The 21,404-nt window shown below is 43.7% G+C and overlaps 1 protein-coding gene across 1 annotated transcript in view; it reads right to left on the minus strand.

The window, feature by feature from the left end:
• Positions 1–21,404, minus strand: part of MREG (melanoregulin) — a 66,579-nt gene that overhangs the window by 37,271 nt on the left and 7,904 nt on the right. The window contains exon 2 of the mRNA XM_082841883.1: positions 4,673–4,829. Coding sequence (XP_082698009.1) covers positions 4,673–4,829 — 157 coding nt within the window. The remainder of the gene's footprint in view (positions 1–4,672; positions 4,830–21,404) is intronic.

A 21,404-nucleotide genomic window follows, 5' to 3' on the forward strand; every position in this document is an offset into this window, starting at 1 on the left:
TAATCTATGTCAAGTGGTTGAACAGTGCTTGTCACTGTTTTCACTATTATCTTGGAGGACGAGATCGTTCAGTGTGATTAGAATTGTTTATACAAAATAAGTAAATAAGGTACAGTGATATTTCATTAACCATTATTAAGCTCCCTAGAACAGAGTGTTATGTGAAGTACAACTACGTTGATGAAAATGAACATAAGGATAATGATGTAGTGACATGACTTTGAGGTTTTTACTATTTCTTCGGTATGCAGGCCTCTCACTGTTGTGGCCTCTCCCGTTGCGGAGCACAGGCTCCGGACGCGCAGGCTCAGTGGCCATGGCTCATGGGCCCAGCCGCTCCGTGGCATGTGGGATCTTCCCGGACCGGGGCACGAACCCGCGTCCCCTGCATCAGCAGGCGGACTCTCAACCACTACGCCACCAGGGAAGCCCAATGTTTACTATTTCTTAAACATAAGGTATTTTACAAAGTCAAAGACGAGAGCAAAATTTTTTCACTACTTGGAGATCTGTAAATGCATCAGTTATTCTGCTGACAGTCTTCAAGCTTTTGAAGGCTTGTGTAAATAAAAGTGGATTATATTAGAATTAAATAATGTTATTGTTTTATTTTCTGACACTGCAAGTAATTTTAAGTTCATGCCTTTGCTTCATTATTTGCTCTCCTATATGTCTTCTTTTCTGATTTTTTTTCCAATTTGGGACAACACAGCGAATGTAGCTTTAACTATATTTGCAGCCCTTCCTCCACCAGCTCCAGATTCAGAAAGGGAATGTAGGCGGTGCACACACTGTTTTGAAATTACTCTTCATTTTTCATAGAATTCCAAATATGGACGTTCCTGGGTCTTTCACACTATTGCTACTCAAGAAAAAACATAATGTTCAGTTTTCCTTAACGCCTTGCTTGAGCTTCTAAATTGTATCATGCAAAAATATCTAGGGTTTCTTGTTCCTTAGTAGGTGGAATTTGTTTTTCCCTCAAAACTAAAATCCTCCGTTTTATTAAAATTTGTACCAATTTTACCCTGCATGAAAAAGAAAATAAGCAATATGAATGTTCAAACTTAAAACAACCCCAGCTTCCCCCTTCTACCTTTTAAATCAATGGTGAGTTCATTTTTCAATCATACTGAACAAAATAACAATAATATCAAGTAGTAGTAGTCCTTATTGTAAATGTTCCTTATATATCAGTAGCCCATAAACGTATTTTGTTTAGCTGACACACTTTTTTAATGTGAGCTATCATTTAAAAATCTGGACATTTTATATGTAAGTTTGGATTTTTAGCTTCTCTTAAAAATCCAAAGTTCTGGCAATTCCATCCTCAGCATGGCAAACAGCTACCTGGAGCTTAGCAGCTGCTCCTCTTAAACACTGAATGAACTCCCAATGCTAGTGAGTTTTGCACCCTGAAGTGTTTTTCCTAGGTTCCTCCAAGAACGAAGCACTGTGACAATTCCAACATTTTAAATACACACATACTCTTTTTTTTTTTTTTTTTTTTCCGGTACGCGGTCCTCTCACTGTTGTGGCCTCTCCCGTTGCGGAGCACAGGCTGCGGACGCGCAGGCTCAGCGGCCATGGCTCACGAGCCCAGCCGCTCCGCGGCATGTGGGATCCTCCCGGACCGGGGCACCAACCCGCATCCCCCGCATCGGCAGAAGGACCCCCAACCACTGCGCCACCAGGGAAGCCCCACACATACTCTTTGATCCAGCAATTCTACTCCTGAAAAAATAATGGCAGGGCATACAAGTATATATGGATACCCACTGTAGCATTGCTTCTGCTCCTAATAGCAAAAAACCTGAATCAACCTAAATATGAATAGGGACTGGCTGAATAAATGATAGTGAATTCATGCAAGAGAATACAAGAGAGCCCCCAAAACCACTAAGGTAAATCTACACATGTTGAAGTGAAAATATGTCCAAAATATATTATTAAGTGGAAAAAAAGCAGGGTACAGAATGATATGTAATGTATGATCCAATCTGTGGGAAAATGAATAGATATATTAATATATTAATATATGCTTTTATATGCATTTCAAATTTTTGGAAGAAAATATATGAAACATTTTTTAACCATGTATATATATTATGTATGTATGTATGTATACATACATACCTTAAAATATATATTTTATATATACCTTGTGTATGTATATGTTTTTTGTTTTTTACACCTGAAAAAAAAAGGAAGCACCATGAACAGACACATTTCACATCATTTCATGTAAAATCATCATCATCACATCTTCATGTTATTGACCTGACGGCCTGTCCTGGTTGCAGAGTTCCTCTAGAGTTAAACTTGACTTCATTTCTTAGGCAAGGAGAAGAAAAAGCCTTTGTGGCGGGATGAATTGGGAGATTGGGATTGACATATATACACTAATATGTATAAAATAGATAGCTAATAAGAACCCGCTGTACAAAAAAATAAAATAAAATTCAAAAAAAAAAATCTCTGGGGATGGGGTCCAGGAAACTTATTTTCAAAGTAATTCTTATATACGCTCAAGTTTGAGAATCACTGTTATAAAAAGTTCCCAAAAATGGGACCTGTAGCCATTTAAAGTAGAGGTAAAGTGTAAGACAGAGACATGATCCGTGCCGCTGAGAAGTTTACCAGTCAAACTACGTACAGAACATTTCTACATCTGGAACTCACTCATTGTACACTACTCCATTAAATATGAATGTGAGGTGCTGTATATATACATGTTACACAACATTAAATGGCCTAGATGACAAAGTAGTGGTGTACTTGTATTCAAATCAAGAAGAGGTTTTTTCCAACATATTGAGGAAAATATAGGAGAAAAGACATTGCTTCTATGCTTACTTATTTCTTCTGTACCAGAATAATAGAGGATTGAATTTCAGCTAATAAAAAAAAAAAGAAAAAGAAAAAGCCTTCTGGAAGGCCCTTCACACAGGTCCAAGAGCAGCACAGAAGTGACACGGTGGCTGCTTTGGAAGCCATGTTTATTCAGAGCGCTTTGCAGCTCACGTTGCCTCCTCTACTGCCTTTTCAAAAGTAAAGACAAACAGGGCAGAGAGACAGGAGCTCCTCCAGAGACAGCTGCCAGGCTCAGGGCAAACACCCTTCAAGCCCCTTTCACATCTGGCCTGAGGCCCTGCGGAGACAGAGAAACGTGTGCTATATATATGTATATCACTTCCCTATTGCTGTCACAGCTTTGCACAGAGTGGAGAAAGAAAAGGAAGAAAAGAGAAGAACTAGTTCCATTCTCACCAGCAGAAACCCTAACTGGTCAGCCCAATACAGCAGGGTAAGGATTAGCGCTTCCCATTAAAGGGAAAACAAGGTCATGCAAGAATTCCTGTCCATATGCTCAGGAAGGGCAGCCAGGATGGCTATTCCTGGCCTGAGCAGCCTTTATGATGTCCTTTAAATGTTACCAGTGGAGGAGGGGATAGCAGGGGGGAAGCCAGGGGTAGCGCAGTGCATGGCCACTAATATGTTATGCCTCTGACTTAAGCGCTGTGATGGATATCTAGCAGGAGTTGTCCCTACTAGCACTCCACACCCAAGAAAGGATGCTCATCAAAGCCACTGGGGGACTCTCCAGCCTACTCTTCCCCCAGGCCTCAAGAATCAGAGGCAACTGTCATTCCCCGCCTCTCAGCCCACCTCCAACCCCCCAAAGACATCCCAAGTCACACCAGAATAAAAGGACCAGGACACATGACTCTTCTAAAGTTATCATCTCCTGCTAACGCATGTTTTCGGGGGAAAAACAGTTAACAATTCCCCCGCAATAAACCTGCTCCCATACATACACACTCTGGTGCTTTTCTTCATAGCCTAAGCCTGAGATTTTAAATGTCTCTGTTCTTCTCAATTACTATATGATACAAAGGAAAACATAAAGTGATATCTAATATAGGCATCTACTCAGAACTAACAGATGAACACAGAAGTTAGAAAACTTAGGTTGTATTACTTGGAAAATGATACACATAATATTATATTGTATTATGATAGTACTATAATACTACGTTTGGAATAAAGGAGAAAATAAAATATCATCCCTTTTGCTGTTTTCTCTTCATTTATGAAGTTGTCTCCTTCTCAATATTCTGGTGTTCTCATATCAATGACTTTGATTAAAAGTCCATTAAGAGTGGTTTCAAGCCTTATCACAAAAATCACCTCAAATATGGCAGATACGCTGTTTGATCCATAAGCACAATTTAAGAAGATACAAACAGAAAAAAAAAAAAATTCAGGCCCCATTAATTCAGAAGTAGTGATGATGCAAAGTACCTCTCAACCTTCAGTCTGAATCTTTAATGGTGGCTTGCTAAACAGTTGGAAAGATTAGAGATGGACTGGTTAAGCCATTTAAGACCATAAAGTATTTTCACGATCTGAACAGCACTGCCTTGCTGTTTCCCTACTGCTGTAATTTGTATCATTAAAGTAACAATTAGAAATCAGTCTTATCTGTGTATTAAACAGGTGTACCAAGACCAGCTAAAATTAGCAACTAGATGCTGCTAAAAGACCTGCCCTACGTTTCACACATCTCATCCTTCATTCTTTTCTCTATTCTAAGCTGGTCTTCTCCGTTATTGCTGTTTTTCACTGGACATTATCACCTGTGCACAGCAAGATCTCAAAAGGTGCTTACCTCTGAATCTTTGGCCTGTTGATTACGAACAACGATCAAATTGTAGAGGATCCTGTCATCGTCTGCCTCTGTGTGGGACACATCGTGAGGCACACTCCACAGATTCTTGTCATCATCCCTCGCCAGCGTGGCTCCAAAGGAAGAATATGGATTATCGCTATGGGATAAAAGAGGGGGTATAAGGGCTTTGTAATATATATTAAATATGATATATACATCATATGTAGCTAATATATAATATAAATAAAAATGTATATAATATAACATATAAATATATATATTCCTAACAAAAGAATCTGAATTGTCTTTAATGATTAAGTATAACACAATAGAACAACAAAGAAATCACTTTAAAAACAACAGCGGGACTTCCCTGGCGGCGTAGTGGTTAAGAATCCGCCTGCCAATGCAGGGGACACAGGTTCGAGCCCTGGTCCAGGAAGATCCCACATGCCGTGGAGCAACTAAGCCCGTGCGCCACAACTACTCAGCCTGCGCTCTAGAGCCTGCGTGCCACAACTCCTGAAGCCTACGCGCCTAGAGCTCATGCTCCGCAACAAGAGAAGCCACCGCAGTGAGAAGCCCATGTACTGCAATGAAGAGTAGCCCCTGCTCGCCGCAACTAGAGAAAGCCCACGCACAGCAATGAAGACCCAAAGCAGCCAAAAATAAATAAATAAATAATAAAAACAACAGAGGACAGATACAACAGGACACCTGGGCAGAGGTAATTTTACTATGTTAAGCGTGAAATTTAGCACAGAGTACCCCAGCAGCTAAGAAAAAAAAAAGAAACAAAGAAATCCAATGGGGAATAGAATTCTCATGATTAAAGAAGAAAACAATTAACATGAGGAGATGAACTTTTTACTGGCTCTGAATTCAAGGAAATGCAGTTAATGTAGAGTGCAATGGTATGGAGTATCTGTCAAATTCCCTACAACAAGAAAACTAAGTAATAAATATGCACATCCAAATACTTTCAATAAACAATATGGGATGTTGCGTAAGGATTTCAGGAGCCCCATGTTGTATATCTGTCTCATGGTTCACCCTCTATGAGGCAGTATCCATGCTCGGGCTTAGGAGGAGCTGAGTGGCAGAGCATCATCCCTAGGACATGCTTATACACAGACCTGGTAAACTTCCGTGGGACTGGTCAGGTAGGATCGTGCAGGTGTTATCCCCATCATCTAATAATATGCGTGAGGCACTGACCCCATGTTAATTACAGGGCTCAATAAAATTGTGAGCAACACGGACATGGTCCCTATCCTTGGACCTCACTAGAGGGAAACACAGTAATGAATGATCACGTGACTATATAATTAAAAACTGTGAGAAGTTCTATAAACGAGGAGTTCAGGGAGCTGTGAGAGCTAGCGAGGGTAGCAACAGGTAGGCATTGTGGAAAAGGGGTGCTTGAGCTCTAAGCTGAAAGACAAGAACAGAGTTCGAAACAAAGGAAATGGCATGTTCAAAGGCCCTGGGGTGGGAGGAAGCAGGATGTATGCATGAGAAGAAGGGGGATGTTGGCTAGTGAGTGAAAAAGAAGCTGAGGAGGCCGTTGGGGCCAGATAGCCCTGGCTTTGTAGGCCGTGTTTCCTAACATTCTTCAGAAATGTGGTCTTTATTCCTAAGAATGAGGTAAGATGAGGAAGGGTTTTAAGCAGGACTGTGATGTGACAAGAACAGTATTACATCTTGAAAGATCTTTCTGGCTAAAGTGTGGAGAATGCTACAGAGGGGTGAAGAGTGGACTTGGGGGATTCATTAAGATGCAGCTGAGGTAACTCAGGTGAGACAGGATCGGTATCAAGATGAGAATGACAGCGTGCAGCTGCAGAAAAGTGCATTATCTGGGAGCAGGAGAGGGTAGGAGCCCTCTGGCTTTTCACCTGTGTGGTGAGTGACGCCCTTGTCTGAGGCAGAGCTAGGATGCCCCACGGCCAAGGGGTGGCAAACACATCTGCAGGTGTGACATGAGTGAAGAGCAAATGAGGGCAGACAGTGGATACCAGATAAGCAGACAGCACCTGGGAAGGAGGGATGAGAGTAACTGACAGCTGGACTGAAGGTAAATGTTAAGGTTTAAACAAACATGAAATACTCAGAAGCTGGCACTAAGGAGATCTTGCCACTGAAAGCAAAGTCCTGGTCACGAAATTGGGGATCAGCACAGGAACCCTCCCATCAAGGGAAGGGCTCCAGTGCTTGAGTGATGGGGTACAGGTCAGGCTTGAGAGAGCCAACCACGGCCCACTTGTGAAAACTGGGGAAAAGAAGGGATGGGATCTTGGAACCAAGGCCGGCAGGAGGCCAGCTACCTAAATGGATGCTGGAAAGCGCTTTTTAAATCCCTCTAGCTGAGGTTCAGAAGTGGAGGGTCTGAGACTGGGCAGTGATCGGAGTTATGGAGAAACAGTGACTTACAGGGAACCAGACACAGCTCGACCACCGTGTTCTCAGAACTGCCGGGTTTTCCCTTAGCCGCCTGGCACCGCAAAGGCTGAAGTACAGAGAGACCCACTCCTCTTAAGAATGATAAGCCAGTGAAAGAGGAGGCGAATGAGGCCTTGGTGCCCACATGGGCCTTAACGAGCACGTCAAACTCATTCATTCATTCATTCAGTCGTTTGTTTATTCAACAAGTGTATACTGGTGCCGGGACGGGTGCTCTGCAGACTCGAAAATAAAGAGCACATTGTCCCTGCTGCTGGTGTGACTATAATGCAAGGAGGTAAGTATTTTTTCTTTTTAAGTGCAAACAGGAAATTGTAGGAACAGGGAAGGAGTGACACATTATGTTTGATGAGAAGGAAGTTCGAGAAAGGTTTCGTGGAGGCGACGTCATCTAACCCAGACCTAAGGAGTACACAGTCTTTCCTCAGGAAGAGAAGCATGGGGAAAGGTGTTCCTGGCAGAGGGAACACCACCAGCAGTGTATGGAGGCTTCAGGTGCCTGCAGGGCTGGGGAATTCCAAGTGTTCACGCAGGCCCACCACACAGGCCCAGAGGGAGGGAAGAAAAGGTGATTTGGGGTCAGACTGAGGATCTGCTGGAGTTCAGCCTTTGTTCTGTGAATGGTGACCAGTTATCAAGGTGGTTTTGAGCCTTGTCGGGTCTGGGTTTTACAGAAACAGCCCTGGACAGAGAAGGAACAGAGAGATAGCTTAGGAGGCTGTCACAATCAACTGGCACAAGAGGGTAGGTGTGGCTTTCCTGCCATGTTCTTTGAGTTCCTAGTGTCAGGGGGCCTCAGGACCACTGTTGGGGAGGAGTGGGCCAGGAGATGGGCAGGGCTGCCCGGGCAAAGAGAGAAGGAAGCCGCTCTGTTTAAACCTCATTTGTTAGAGTTACAAGGAAGATTTCTTTGGGGTATAGGAAAGGTGGAGTTCTACTGATAAATAAGTACAGGTTTAATTCTAAACGTTTCAAAATACTGGTTGGGGTGAGAGTGAAGGAGGGTGTGGTCTCGAGAACAAGAGGGGGGAATAGCTGCGAGAGGATGGGTTCCAGCAGCATCACAGACTCTCAGACGTGGCCGCCCTGGTGACGGTGATGGGTGGCACAGAAGTGGAAGGAGAGGAGTCAGTGCTGACCGTGTGAGGGCGATGCCTTTCCCTGGGACGGCTCGGAGGAAGCCAAGGCCGACCTGCAGGCCTGCAGGACGTGCAGACAGCAATCAGGATCTGGGCTTAGGAGTGAGGACAGGGCGGGAGATCGAGACTTGGGAGAAATGCTCGTGCATTTCCATCACTGCAGAAGCCAGGGGATCAGAGGAAGCGTCTGGAAACAAGCAGGGAGTGACGAAAGGAGCAGGGGTGGAAAGCAGACTGGAGAGACCAGGGGAGCCCAGAGAGAGAGAGAACACTGGGACAAAGACGAATTCCCAAGAGCAGGCAGCACTGCAGTGTGAGAACGTGAAGAGTATTAACTCCAACTTCTTTTTGCCTAAATAGATTTTGCAGCCAGTGGTAAACCACACAGTGCTCTACCCAAGGGCCTCCACGCTCCATCCCTCCAGTTGTACAACCATCTGAGGTCAGAAGGATGGATGACGCTACCCCCCCTTTGCAGGCAGGAACAAGCCTAACAAGTTGTTTCACTTCTCCCGAGACAGGCAGCCAGAGGACAGTCCCCCCCAGCACGAGGTCCTCGATGGGGCGTCTCCAAGCAGCCACGGTCATGAGACTGAATCCAAGTGCTGTGACGGGGATACACCCACAAACGCATGGGCTCGGCAAATTCCCCTGGGGCTTCTCCTCAAGGCATCCAGACCCCGGGGACACAGCTTTCACCAGGAGCTGCAGCCACGGGCTGCTGACACCACAGCACACATCCCTCCTGGGTCCTAAACCTCGAGTGCGTTCCAAAACCGGTATTTTATTTTTCCCTAAGTTTGTTTCATCTGTATGAGTCTTGTCTCTTCATCAAGTTGATACGTTCCTCTAGGGCAGGGATTGTACCCAGTATTTCTTTCACATCCCACATCACCTGGCAGGAGTGGGCACAGAGTAGCTGCTTTAAAAGTATTAAGTATCCAATACTTAAATGGAACAAACTGAGCTGTGATCCCAACGTGCTAAAGGAAACCCCAGACATAGCTCAGTAAAGCTTCCCTAGACCAGGAGGTTTAGACGTTGGCCGGTACCCACCTGAATAATCAGGCATAGACAACATTTGACCAAGAATAAGCTATCTTGGTCCCTATCTGCTTGATAACCCACAGATTCTTTTCATGCTTTGAGAAGACAGCCGCCTCCCTGGTCAGTTGCTCCTACCCTCACACAACCAATCAATCAATCTCTCTGTCTTCTCTTTTTCTCTCTACTCCCCCCACCACCCCCATACACGTGTGTCTCCAGCCAATGTTAAACAGTAGCTTCTCATCCTTAACTTACGATTGCTGTAGGCAGGTCAGTGTCGGGCCTGTGTGGATGTCTCCAGACAGGTAGTGCCTCCCCAGCTCCCCCTAATTAGGGGCAGTGCTCCCCTGAAGCAGTGTGAGCAATGACTCTCACCCAGGGTGATGCTCTCAAGCTTGGGGTCTAGGCTGCTGTCCTCTGCGGTGCAGCCCCGACTCCGCTTGGCTGCCTACCTCACCTGGACCTCGCTCCCACCACCTTCTCCTCATCCGTTAGAGTTACAAGTCAGGGTTCTTTGGGGGCACAGACATGGTGGGGTTCACTGCTAAATAAATCATTAATAATTTCACCAAAACACCAGTCAAGGTGAAAGTGAATGAGGGAAGGACCTGTCAGACCAGCCTGGCTCCTGGGATCCCTGGTCCCCATTCCTTTCGTCCTGCTCCACCACCCAGTCAAGGCAGCATCCACTTTGTTGGGGTTTTTTTCTTTTTTTTTAAATTTAATTTTATTTATTTATTTTTATACAGTAGGTTCTTACTAGTTATCTATTTTATACATATTGGTGTATATATGTCAATCCCAATCTCCCAATTCATCCCACTACCACCACTGCCCCCCCCCAGCCCTCTTTCCCCCCTTGGTGTCCATACGTTTGTTCTCTACATGTGTGTCTCTATTTTGAAACTTTTGGATGAAGAAGAGACCAGAGCAAAGAAAGGCCTAAAGTAAACAACTAAAGAAGCAGCTTGGGAACCTCTGTGCTCCTGAAACTGTGAAGGACTGTGGGACCTGTGTAAAGAAAGCTCCGTGCAAAGGCCCTGGGGTCTGAGCCCGAAGCCCTGGGAGGACAGAGGAGGGGGAAGAGGGCACTGAATCGGAGCTTCACTTTCCCTCCCTCCCCCATATAATGACCTCTAAAAGGTTCTGAGGAAAGTGAGAGTGGCCGTTTTGCCCCCGGCCACCATCTGCTGATGATAAATATTTTATTAACCTCGGGCATTTGAGAAGTGGCTCTGAAGTTACACACAAGCGAAGCAGAGGCTGCTTTGACTCCCAAAAGGTAGGATAAGCAAAGGCTCAGGTTCCACCCCCAATCCCACCTAGGGCGCTGGACCAAATCACTTGGGAATCTTTTCTTTCAATACCATCTAGGGCTAAAAGGAGACTCCAGGCTTACAAACACTGGACTCCATGCCTGGGGACTGCATGCTAAGTGCCACTCAGCATTACAGCTGCTCACAAGGGTTTCCCGTGAGTCCTCGCTACCAGCAAAGGACCGTGTATGAAAGCTTCTGGAAAGCCCCACAAAACACGCATTCACAGGCCGGCTGCTGAGGCCAGTGGTTCCAGTGACTTTACTGCTCTCCCCACAGACAGGCTGGGCGTCAGCCCTCACTGGTCCAAGACTGAAGCTCTGACAGTGAAGAGAGAACATCTCCAGTAAACAGCAAACAAAGGTCTCAAAAAACAGACCCCAAAAGGCTGTTTAGTGCGACCCCCTTGACTACCTAAGGCCTCCTGTCTGATTCCCTACTAGGAACTGGCCTGCCTCTTTGCCCCTGACTTCCAGACTTTTCCCCTCCTCCTTCTGTGGTGACTTCCTGGTGAAGGGGCAGGAGAAGCGAAGGTCCTTACCCTCTCCTTCTTTTTTTTTTTTTTTGCGGTACGCGGGCCTCTCACTGCTGCGGTCTCTCCCGTTGCGGAGCACAGGCTCTGGACGCACAGGCTCAGGGCCATGGCTCACAGGCCCAGCCGCTCCGCAGCATGTGGGATCTTCCTGGACCGGGGCACGAACCCGTGTCCCCTGCATCAGCAGGCGGACTCTCAACCACTGCGCCACCAGGGAAGCCCTAGCCTCTCCTTCTTTTACTCCCTCCTCTATTCTCTGCCTCCTCTCTCCCTCCTTTCCTCCCTTCCTTCTTCTCCTCCCTTCCTCCCTCCCTCCCTCCCTCCCTTGTTCTTTCCTTCCTTCCTTTCCCTGCTTCCAAGACAGATACTCTGACCAAGTTAATTCAATGTCTAAACATTATTTAACCCCAAGTCTAAACATCGGTCCATAGATTCTGGAGCTTTTCTCATTGTTAACTACCAAGGCTCATCATGACTTCCTTCAACACCAGGGGCATCAACCTTCTCAAAGTACAGGAAGAAAAACTCTGGGTACTTTTCTGGCCCCTCTCCCTGACATGTTCCCACCCTTCATGCCTTCTCATCCCAAGGCTGAAACAGAGCACCGTGTGATCACGCCTTTCATTCATTGCTTTAAGTGCTTTAAAGCCTTGAAGATGGTCCTGACAAGAAGTCTGTGAAGTAGGAAGGGGAAACATGATTTTTATGTCTCCCAGCTGAGGAAATGCTGGGGGCTCAGGAAGATTAGACTCAGCCCTTGGTCTCTTCCCTGTTTATATTCACTCCCAGTCATGTCACACCAGTCTCATGGTTTTAAGTACCATCCTCTCGAGGAAGATTCTCAAACCCATACCTGTAGCCCCAGTTCAGACCTCGCCCCCAAGTCCCAGACTCCTGCATCTACCTGGCTTCTTCCCATCTCCATATGGATGGCTAGTAGACAGCTCCAGCTCAACATGGTGGACCAAGCCCCTGACCTTCCCTCCAAACCTCCCCACCAGCAGCCTCCCCACCCAGATGATGGGAAATCCAACCTTCCGATAGCTCAGGCCAAAATCCTTCAAGTCATCCTTGGTTCTCTCATCCCCAACATCTGATCCAACAGAAAATCCTATTAACAATACATGAAACAAATACCCACCTCTACCACTACCCCTTCCCAAGCCAAGGCACCTGTGTCTTGCAAAAGAATTCCTGCATTTTTTTTTCACTGATCTACCTCTTTCTGCCATTGCCTCCACCAATTCGCAGTTCTTAACACAATCAAAGGGGTCCTTTTAATATGTAAAGCAGATCATGTCACCCCCTTCCTCAAAACCCTCCAGTGACTCCCATTTGACTTAGAATATAAGCCAAGGTCATACAATGGTCTATAATCCCTCGTGACACACCAGCCACTCTGGCCTCTTCGCTGTTCCCTGAACCTACCAGTCACACTGCCGTTTCGGGGCCCCTGCACTGGCTGCTTCTTCTACCTGTAATATTTTCCCCCAGAAGTCCATATGCCTCACTCCCTCCCCTCCTTTAAATCGCTTTTTAAACATCCCCTCCTCGATGAGGCCTACTCAGACCAATCTATTTAAAATAGCAAGCATGCTCCCCTGCCCCTGCTCTACCTCCACTTCCATGAGTTCTGTATCCTGGGTTGGGGGAGGTGGGGGAGATGAATCCCCTGCAGATACTGAGGGACAACTGGACTTATTTATCCTCTAATTTACTTATTATGTTTACTGCTTATTGTGCCACAACCCCCGCCACGCGCACACACACACACACACACACACACACACACACACACACACACTACAATAAAAGCCCCCTGAAGACAGGATCTGTATCTCTTTTGCTCAGTGATGTATCTGGAGTACTTAGAATAGGACCTGGCACTTAGTAGATGCTCAATTTGCTGAATGAATGAACTGCAATTTCCCAACTTCACAGGGCTATGAACGGTAGAAATGAGGCTGGAATCGACTCTCCAGACAAGTTCTTAACATGTTTGAACTGCTTAAATTCATGAAGGTGGGCCTTAAGAATCTTCCAGAGGAAGCAGACAGTAAGTACATATGTTTACGTCTGGTGGTGATCTGGGCTCTGAAGGAATACACGGTGACTAAGGGACAGAGCGAGGGCGAAGAGTACTGTTTTAAAGAGGATGGTCAGGGAAGAATTTTCTGATAAAATGACTTTGAGCAGAGACCTGAATCAAGTGAGGGAGTTTCCCAGACACATAAGTGGAGAAAGAACATTCTAGGCAGGGGGGACTCTGAGACAGCATGTGCTTGGTGTATTTGAAGACCCAGGAGAAGGCCAGTATGGCTAAAGGATGAATAATTTCCCCTTATGTGCTGACTTTAAAATCGAAACCATGCGTAATAGCCCCGAACTGGAAACCACCCAAAAGTCCACCAACAGAAGAATGGGTGAACCAAAGGAAATATACTATAAAGCAGTGAGAACCACCAACTACATGTGCCAACTTGGATGACGAGAACATACACAGTTTGATCCTATGTATGTAAAGTTTAAAAGCAGGCAAAACTAAAGAACATTTTTAAGGTGCATACATAGGTGGTAAAGCTATCAAGAAAAGCAAGGAGATGACTATCACAAAAGTCTAGATACAATCGGGTGAGAGACGTGGGGCTACCGATAGCTATCTCTTGCCTTGGGCGGTGGTTACGGGAATATCCACTTGATAGTTGTTCTTTACACTGTACATATGTTTGTATGTTTTCAGTCTCTGATATACAAACACAAAACTTTAAAAGTTAAGGAAAAAAATAAGTGAGAGACAATTCAGTAAACTCTCATTCCTTTCCAGGGAGTACAGGGGTACCTTAGATACATACTGTCTCACCAAAATTATTTCCTAAAAAAGACACCAAAGAATAGAGTGCACAGCATATCACTGGTACAAAACAAACATGTATTAACCAGACTGAAAAGGACTTCCACTGCCAACATAACAAGCTATTTTACCCAACATTTAAGCAGAATTCACTTTTTAAACAAAGGTGTAGTGGCAAGATCGCTTCAAGATATCTAGAGAATAAAAAGTTCCAGGAAACCTAGATCAAAGGATATGTACGAGAAAGAAATATCTTCTCAGGAACTTCCAATGTCACCAAGACTGACTAACACAACACAACTCACAAAAAGGGAAGAAGGATGCTGGGGGTTGCCTGGGAAGCAAATCTTTAAAAGTCATCCTCAGGGCTTCCCTGGTGGTGCAGTGGTTGAGGGTCTGCCTGCCGATGCAGGGAACACGGGTTCGTGCCCCGGTCGGGGAAGATCCCACATGCCGCGGAGCGGCTGGGCCCGTGAGCCATGGCCGCTGAGCCTGCGCGTCCGGAGCCTGTGCTCTGCAATGGGAGAGGCCACAACAGTGAGAGACCCATGTACCAAAAAAAAAAAAAAAAAAAGTCATCCTCAGATGAATTCTGAGTCATACCAAGATGAATTCTTGGTAAAGCGTGTACCTCCTACTTCTTGACCTGAGGCCCAGTTTCTGGGAACAGCATGCAGGACCCTCCCCCATCTCTCCTCTGTCTTTCAAGAAAGTTAAAGTACAACTCTTGGAGTGGATTCTTCCAGCCAGGAGCACCTTCCTGCAACAGGAATCCTTGATGCCTCTGCAGTCACTTCCTAAGAGTCACTGCCTGGCCCAGGGCTATGGGCCTTGGAACAGGGCAGTGCAGAAAGACCTGGGTGAGTTAGCTGCATCAGCTCAGGTAACCCAGCAGCAGATTACGGGAAAAGAGTCAGGCCATCTGGGCCCCAGTCTGAGAGATCCCACTGACACTAGCATATTAGTCAACATTTTTTAAAGCCTTCCAAAGGTAGAAGACAATTTGATCAGCTTGGAGGTCATGTGAGTCCACATGGTGAAATGAAAGATTCTAAACATGTGAAAGATTATTGTCCTAGAGTTGATTCTGATCACCTCTTAAATGTCTTCAAGCCACGACCCTTCTTTCCCACTGGCCCCTGGCTTCACAGCCTTAAGACAGAAAAATAAGCCAGTGTCTCTGGACCCCAAGCTATAACAATTCAGGGCCGGTCTCAGACTTCAAACACCATGTCTAGAACACACCACATAAGCAGCTAGATACACACCTCCCTGCACCCTAGGAGGGCTCTACTCTTTCTATGGAACCGAAGTAGAATAGGACTTGAATTCCAGCTCGGCCGTGAGTGCCCCTGAGCAAGCTACTGAAGTTCTTGGGCCTCAGTTTCTTCTGCTGTCAAGCAGGGATTACAGATGTAATTACAATCCAGCCTCACTATTCCCAGATTCCATATTTGCAAACTGGCCCACCCACTAAAATGTATCTGTGATCCCCAAATCAATACTCGTGGTGCCTTTGCAGTATCCGAGGCACAAGTTCTCATGTTTCCACTCTTGTACTGGGAACAAGTGTCCTTTTTGTGGTCTATCAGTGCCACGGTTTTTGGCATTTTTGTGCTTTTTGTTGGTGATTTCGCTGTTTAGCTCCCAAGCATAGTGCTGAAGTGCTAAAACAACATGTGTTAGATAAGAGTCATTGAGGCATGAATTACAGAGCTATTGGCTGTCAGTTCAACGTTAATGAATCAACAATATATATTTAATAAGGTGCCTTTAAGCGGAAACACACATAAAACAAGGTTATATACTGACCAGTTGATGAACTGGCTCTCAGGGACCTAACCCTGGATTTTCCCCTTGGAGCCATGATTCTTTATTTCAGTATTCGCAGTGACCACAGAATGTAACTACTATGACTCACAAGAACTGACCATACCTCATAGGGTTATGGCGAGGATTTAATTAATAGATATAAAGCACTTATGACAATGACTGGTATGGCATAAGTGCTACAGACAACCTATAAAGGATCAGAAGAGACTTTTCCATAAAGACATTCTGTTTGGCATTTCAGCTAATAAGGGTCTTGGTGCTCTGGCCGGGTGTCAGGACTGAGCCTCTGAGTGCGAGAGCTGAGTTCAGGACATTGGACCAGAGACCTACTGGCCCAACGTAATATCAATCGGCGAGAGCTCTCCCAGAAATCTCCATCTCAACGCTAAGACCCAGCTCCACTCAACGACCAGCAAGGTCCAGTGCTGGACACCCCATGCCAAACAACTAGCAAGACAGGAACACAACCTCACCCATTAGCAGAGAGGCTGCCTAAAATCATACCAAGTTTACAGACACCCCAAAACACACCACCTGACACGGTCCTGCCCACCACAAAGAGAAGATCCAGCCTCATCCACCAGAACACAGGCACCAGTTCCCTCCACCAGGAAGCCTACACAACCCACTAAACCAACCTTACCCACTGAGGACAGACACCAAAAACAGCAGGAACTACGAACCTGTAGCCTGTAAAAAGGAGACCCCAAACACAGTAAGTTAAGCAAAATGAGAAGACAGAGAAATACACATCAGATGAAGGAGCAAGGTAAAAACCCACCAGACCAAACAAATGAAGAGGAAATAGGCAGTCTACTTGAAAAAGAATTCAGAGTAATGATAGTAAAGATATCCGAAATCTTGGAAATAGAATGGAGAAAATACAAGAAATATTTAACAAGGACCTAGAAAAACTAAAGAGCAAACAAACAATGATGAGCAACATAATACGTGAAATTAAAAATTCTCTAGAAGGAATCAATGCAGAATAACTGAGGCAGAAGAATGGATAAGTGACCTGGAAGATAAAATAGTGGAAATAACTACTGCAGAGCAGAATAAAGAAAAAGAAATGAAAAGAATTGAGGACAGGACATATACACACTAACAAACGTAGTAAGGTAGACAGCTAGTGGGAAGCAGCCGCATGGCACAGGGATATTGGCTCGGTGCTTTGTGACAGCCTGGAGGGGTGGGATAGGGAGGGTGGGAGGGAGGGAGACGCAAGAGGGAAGAGATATGGGAACATATGTATATGTATAACTGATTCACTTTGTTATAAAGCAGAAACTAACACACCATCGTAAAGCAATTATACCCCAATAAAGATGTTAAAAAAAAAAAAAGAATTGAGGACAGTCTCAGAGACCTCTGGGACAACATTAAATGCACCAACATTCAAATTATAGGGGTCCCAGAAGCAGAAGAGAAATAGAAAGGCTCTGACAAAATATTTGAAGAGATTATAGTTGAAAACTTCCCTAATATAGGAAAGGAAATAGTCAATCAAGTCCAGGAAGAGCAGAGAGCCCCATACAGAATAAATCCAAGAAGAAACATGCCAAGACACATGTTAAACAAACTATCAAAAATTAAATACAAAGAAAAAATATTAAAAGCAGCAAAGGAAAAGTGACAAATAACATACAAGGGAATCCCGATAAGGTTAAAAGCTGATCTTTCAGCAGAAACTCTGCAAGTCAGAAGGGAGTGGCAGGACCTATTTAAAGTGATGAAAGGGAAAAACCTACAACAAATATTACTCTACCCAGCAAGGATCTCATTCAGATTTGACACAGAAATTAAAACCTTTACAGACAAGCAAAAGCTAAGAGAATCCAGCATAACCAAACCAGCTTTACAACAAATGCTAAAGGAACTTCTCTAGGCAGGAAACACAAGAAAAGGAAAATACCTACCAAAAAAACCCAAAACAATTAAGAAAATGGTAATAGAAACATACATTTTGATAATTACCTTAAATGTAAATGGATTAAATGCTCCAACCAAAAGACACAGACTGGCTGAATGGATACAAAAACAAGACCTGTATATATGCTGTCTACAAGAGACCCACTTCAGACCTAGGGACACATAAAGACTGAAAGTGAGGGAATGGAAAAAGATATTCTATGGAAATGGAAATCAAAAGAAAGCTGAAGTAGCAAATCTCATATCAGACAAATAGACTTTAAAATAAAGACCATTACAAGAGACAAAGAAGAACACTACATAATGATCAAGGGATCAATCCAAGAGGAAGATATAACAATTGTAAATATTTATGTACCCAACATAGGAGCACCTCAATACATAAGGCAAATGCTAATAGCCATAAAAGGGGAAATCGATAGTAACCCAATAATATTAGGGGACTTTAACACCCCACTTTCACCAATGGACAGATCAACCAAAATGAAAATAAATAAGGAAATTTAAGAAAATTGAAATCGGATCAAGTATCTTTTCTGACCACAATGCTATGAGACTAGATATTAATTACAGGAAACAAACTGTAAAAAATACAAACACATGGAGGCTAAACAATACACTACTAAATAACCAGGAGATCACTGAAGAAATCAAAGAGGAAATCAAAAAATACCTAGAAACAAATGACAATGAAAACACGATGGTCCAAAACCTATGGGATGCAGCAAAAGCAGTTCTAAGAGAGAAGTTTACAGCAATACAATCCTACCTCAAGAAACAAGAAACATCTCAAATAAACAACCTAACCTTACACCTAAAGCACTTAGAGAAAGAAGAACAAAAAAACCCCAAAGTAAGCAGAAGGAAAGAAATCATAAAGATCAGATCAGAAATAAATGAAAAAAAAATGAAGGAAATGATAGCAAAGATCAATAAAACTAAAAGCTGGTTCTTTGAGAAGCTAAACAAAATTGATAAACCATTAGCCAGACTCATCAAGAAAAAAAGGGAGAAGACTCAAATCAATAGAATTAGAAATGAAAAAGGAGAAGTAACAACTGACACTGCAGAAATACAAGGGATCATGAGAGATTACTACAAGCAACTATATGCCAATAAAATGGACAACCTGGAAGAAATGGACAAATTCTTAGAAAAGCACAACCTTCCAAGACTGAACCAGGAAGAAATAGAAAATATAAACAGACCAACCACAAGCACTGCAATTGAAACTGTGATTTAAAATCTTCCAACAAACAAAAGCCCAGGACCAACGGCTTCACAGGCAAATTCTATCAAACATTTAGAGAAGAGCTAACACCTATCCTTCTCAAACTCTTCCAAAATATAGCAGAGGGAGGAAGACTCCCAAACTCATTCTACGAGGCCACCATCACCCTGATACCAAAACCAGACAAAGACATCACAAAAAAGAAAACTACAGACCAATATCACTGATGAACGAAGATGCAAAAATCCTCAACAAAATACTAGCAAACAGAATCCAACAGCACATTAAAAGGATCACATACCATGATCAAGTGGGGTTTATCCCAGGAATGCAAGGATTCTTCAGTATGTGAAAATCAATCAATGTGATACACCATATTAACAAATAGAAGGAGAAAAACCATATGATCATCTCAACAGATGCAGAAAAAGCTTTTGACAAAATTCAACACCGATTTATAAAAAACTCTCCAGAAAGTAGGCATAGAGGGAGCTTACCTCAACATAATAAAGGCCATATATGACAAACCCACAGCCAACAACGTTCTCAATGGTGAAAAACTGAAACCATTTCCACTAAGATCAGGAACAAGAAAAGGCTGCCCACTCTCACCACTAATATTCAACATAGTTTTGGTAGTTTTAGCCACAGCAATCAGAGACGAAAAAGAAATAAAAGGAATCCAAATCGGAAAAGTAAAACTGTCATTGTTTGCAGATGACATATACTATACATAAAGAATCCTAAAGATGCTACCAGAAAACTACTAGAGTTAATCAATGAATCTGGTAAAGTAGTAGGATACAAAATTAATGCACAGAAATCTCTTGCATTCCTATATACTAATGATGAAAAAATCTGAAAGAGAAATTAAGCAAACACTCCCATTTACCATTTTTGTAACAAAAAGTATAAAATACCTAGGAATAAACCTACCTAAGGAGACAAAAGACCTGTATGCAGACAACTATGAGACACTGATGAAAGAAATTAAAGATGATACAGAAACAGATGGAGAGAAATACTATGTTCTTGGATAGGAAGAATTAACATTGTGAAAATGACTACACTACACAAAGCAATCTATAGATTCAATGCAATCCCTATCAAAGTACTAATGGCATTTTTCACAGAACTAGAACAAAAAAATTTCACAATTTGTATGGAAACACAAAAGACCCCAAATAGCCAAAGCAATCTTGAGAAAGAAAAACAGAGCCTGAGGAATCAGGCTCCCTGGCTTCAGACTATAATACAAAGCTTCAATAATCAAGACAGTATGGTACTGGCACAAAAATAGAAATATAGATGAATGGAACAGGATAGAAAGCCCAGAGATAAACACACACACACATGGTGTGGAAAAAAGGGAACCCTCCTGCACTGTTGGTGGGAATGTAAATTGATACAGCCACTGTGGAGAACAGTATGGAGGTTCCTTAAAAAACTAAAAATAGAACTACCATATGACCCAGCAATCCCGCTACTGGGCATATACCCTGAGAAAACCATAATTCAAAAAGAGTCATGTACCACAATATTCATTGCAGCACTATTTACGATAGCCAGGACATGGAAGCAACCTAAGTGTCCACTGACAGATGCACGGATAAAGGTGATGTGGCACATATATACAATGGAATATTACTCAGCCATAAAAAGAAACGAAATTGAGTTATTTGTAGTGAGGTGGATGGACCTAGAGTCTGTCATACAGAGTGAAGTAAGTCAGAAAGAGAAAAACAAATACCGTATGCTAACACATATATATAGAATCTAAAAAAAAAAAAAAAAAAAGGTTCTGAAGAACCTAGGGGCAGGACAGGAATAAAGATGCAGACATAGAGAATGGACTTGAGGGCACAGGGAGGGGGAAGGGTAAGCTGGGACGAGGTGAGAGAGAGTGGCATGGACTTATATACACTACTAAATGTAAAATAGATAATGGGAAGCAGCCGCATAGCACAAGGAGATCTGCTTGGTGTTTTGTGACCACCTAGAGGGGTGCGATAGGGAAGGTGGGAGGCAGATGCAAGAGGGAGGGGATATGGGGATATATGTATAGGAACAGCTGATTCACTTTGTTATACAGCAGCAACTAACACAACAATGTAAAGCAATTATACTCCAATAAAGATGTTAAAAAAATAAAAGGATCAGCAGAGCTTGATGGGAAGGCGCACATCACAATTTCAATCTCTCTCCCTCTTCGACATGCTGGCGCAGTATGACTCACGTGGAACCATTTCTTTTTTTTTTTTTTTTTTGGCTGCACGGCACGGCATGTGGGATCTTAGTTTCCAGACCAGGGGTCTAGGGATGGAACCCGCTCCCCCTGCAGTGGAAGCACGGAGTCTTAACCAGTGGACCGCCCGGGAAGTCCCA

The sequence above is a fragment of the Leucopleurus acutus genome, assembly GCF_964270905.1.
Source record: "Leucopleurus acutus genome assembly, chromosome: 6".
NCBI classification, from domain to species: Eukaryota; Metazoa; Chordata; class Mammalia; order Artiodactyla; family Delphinidae; genus Leucopleurus; species Leucopleurus acutus.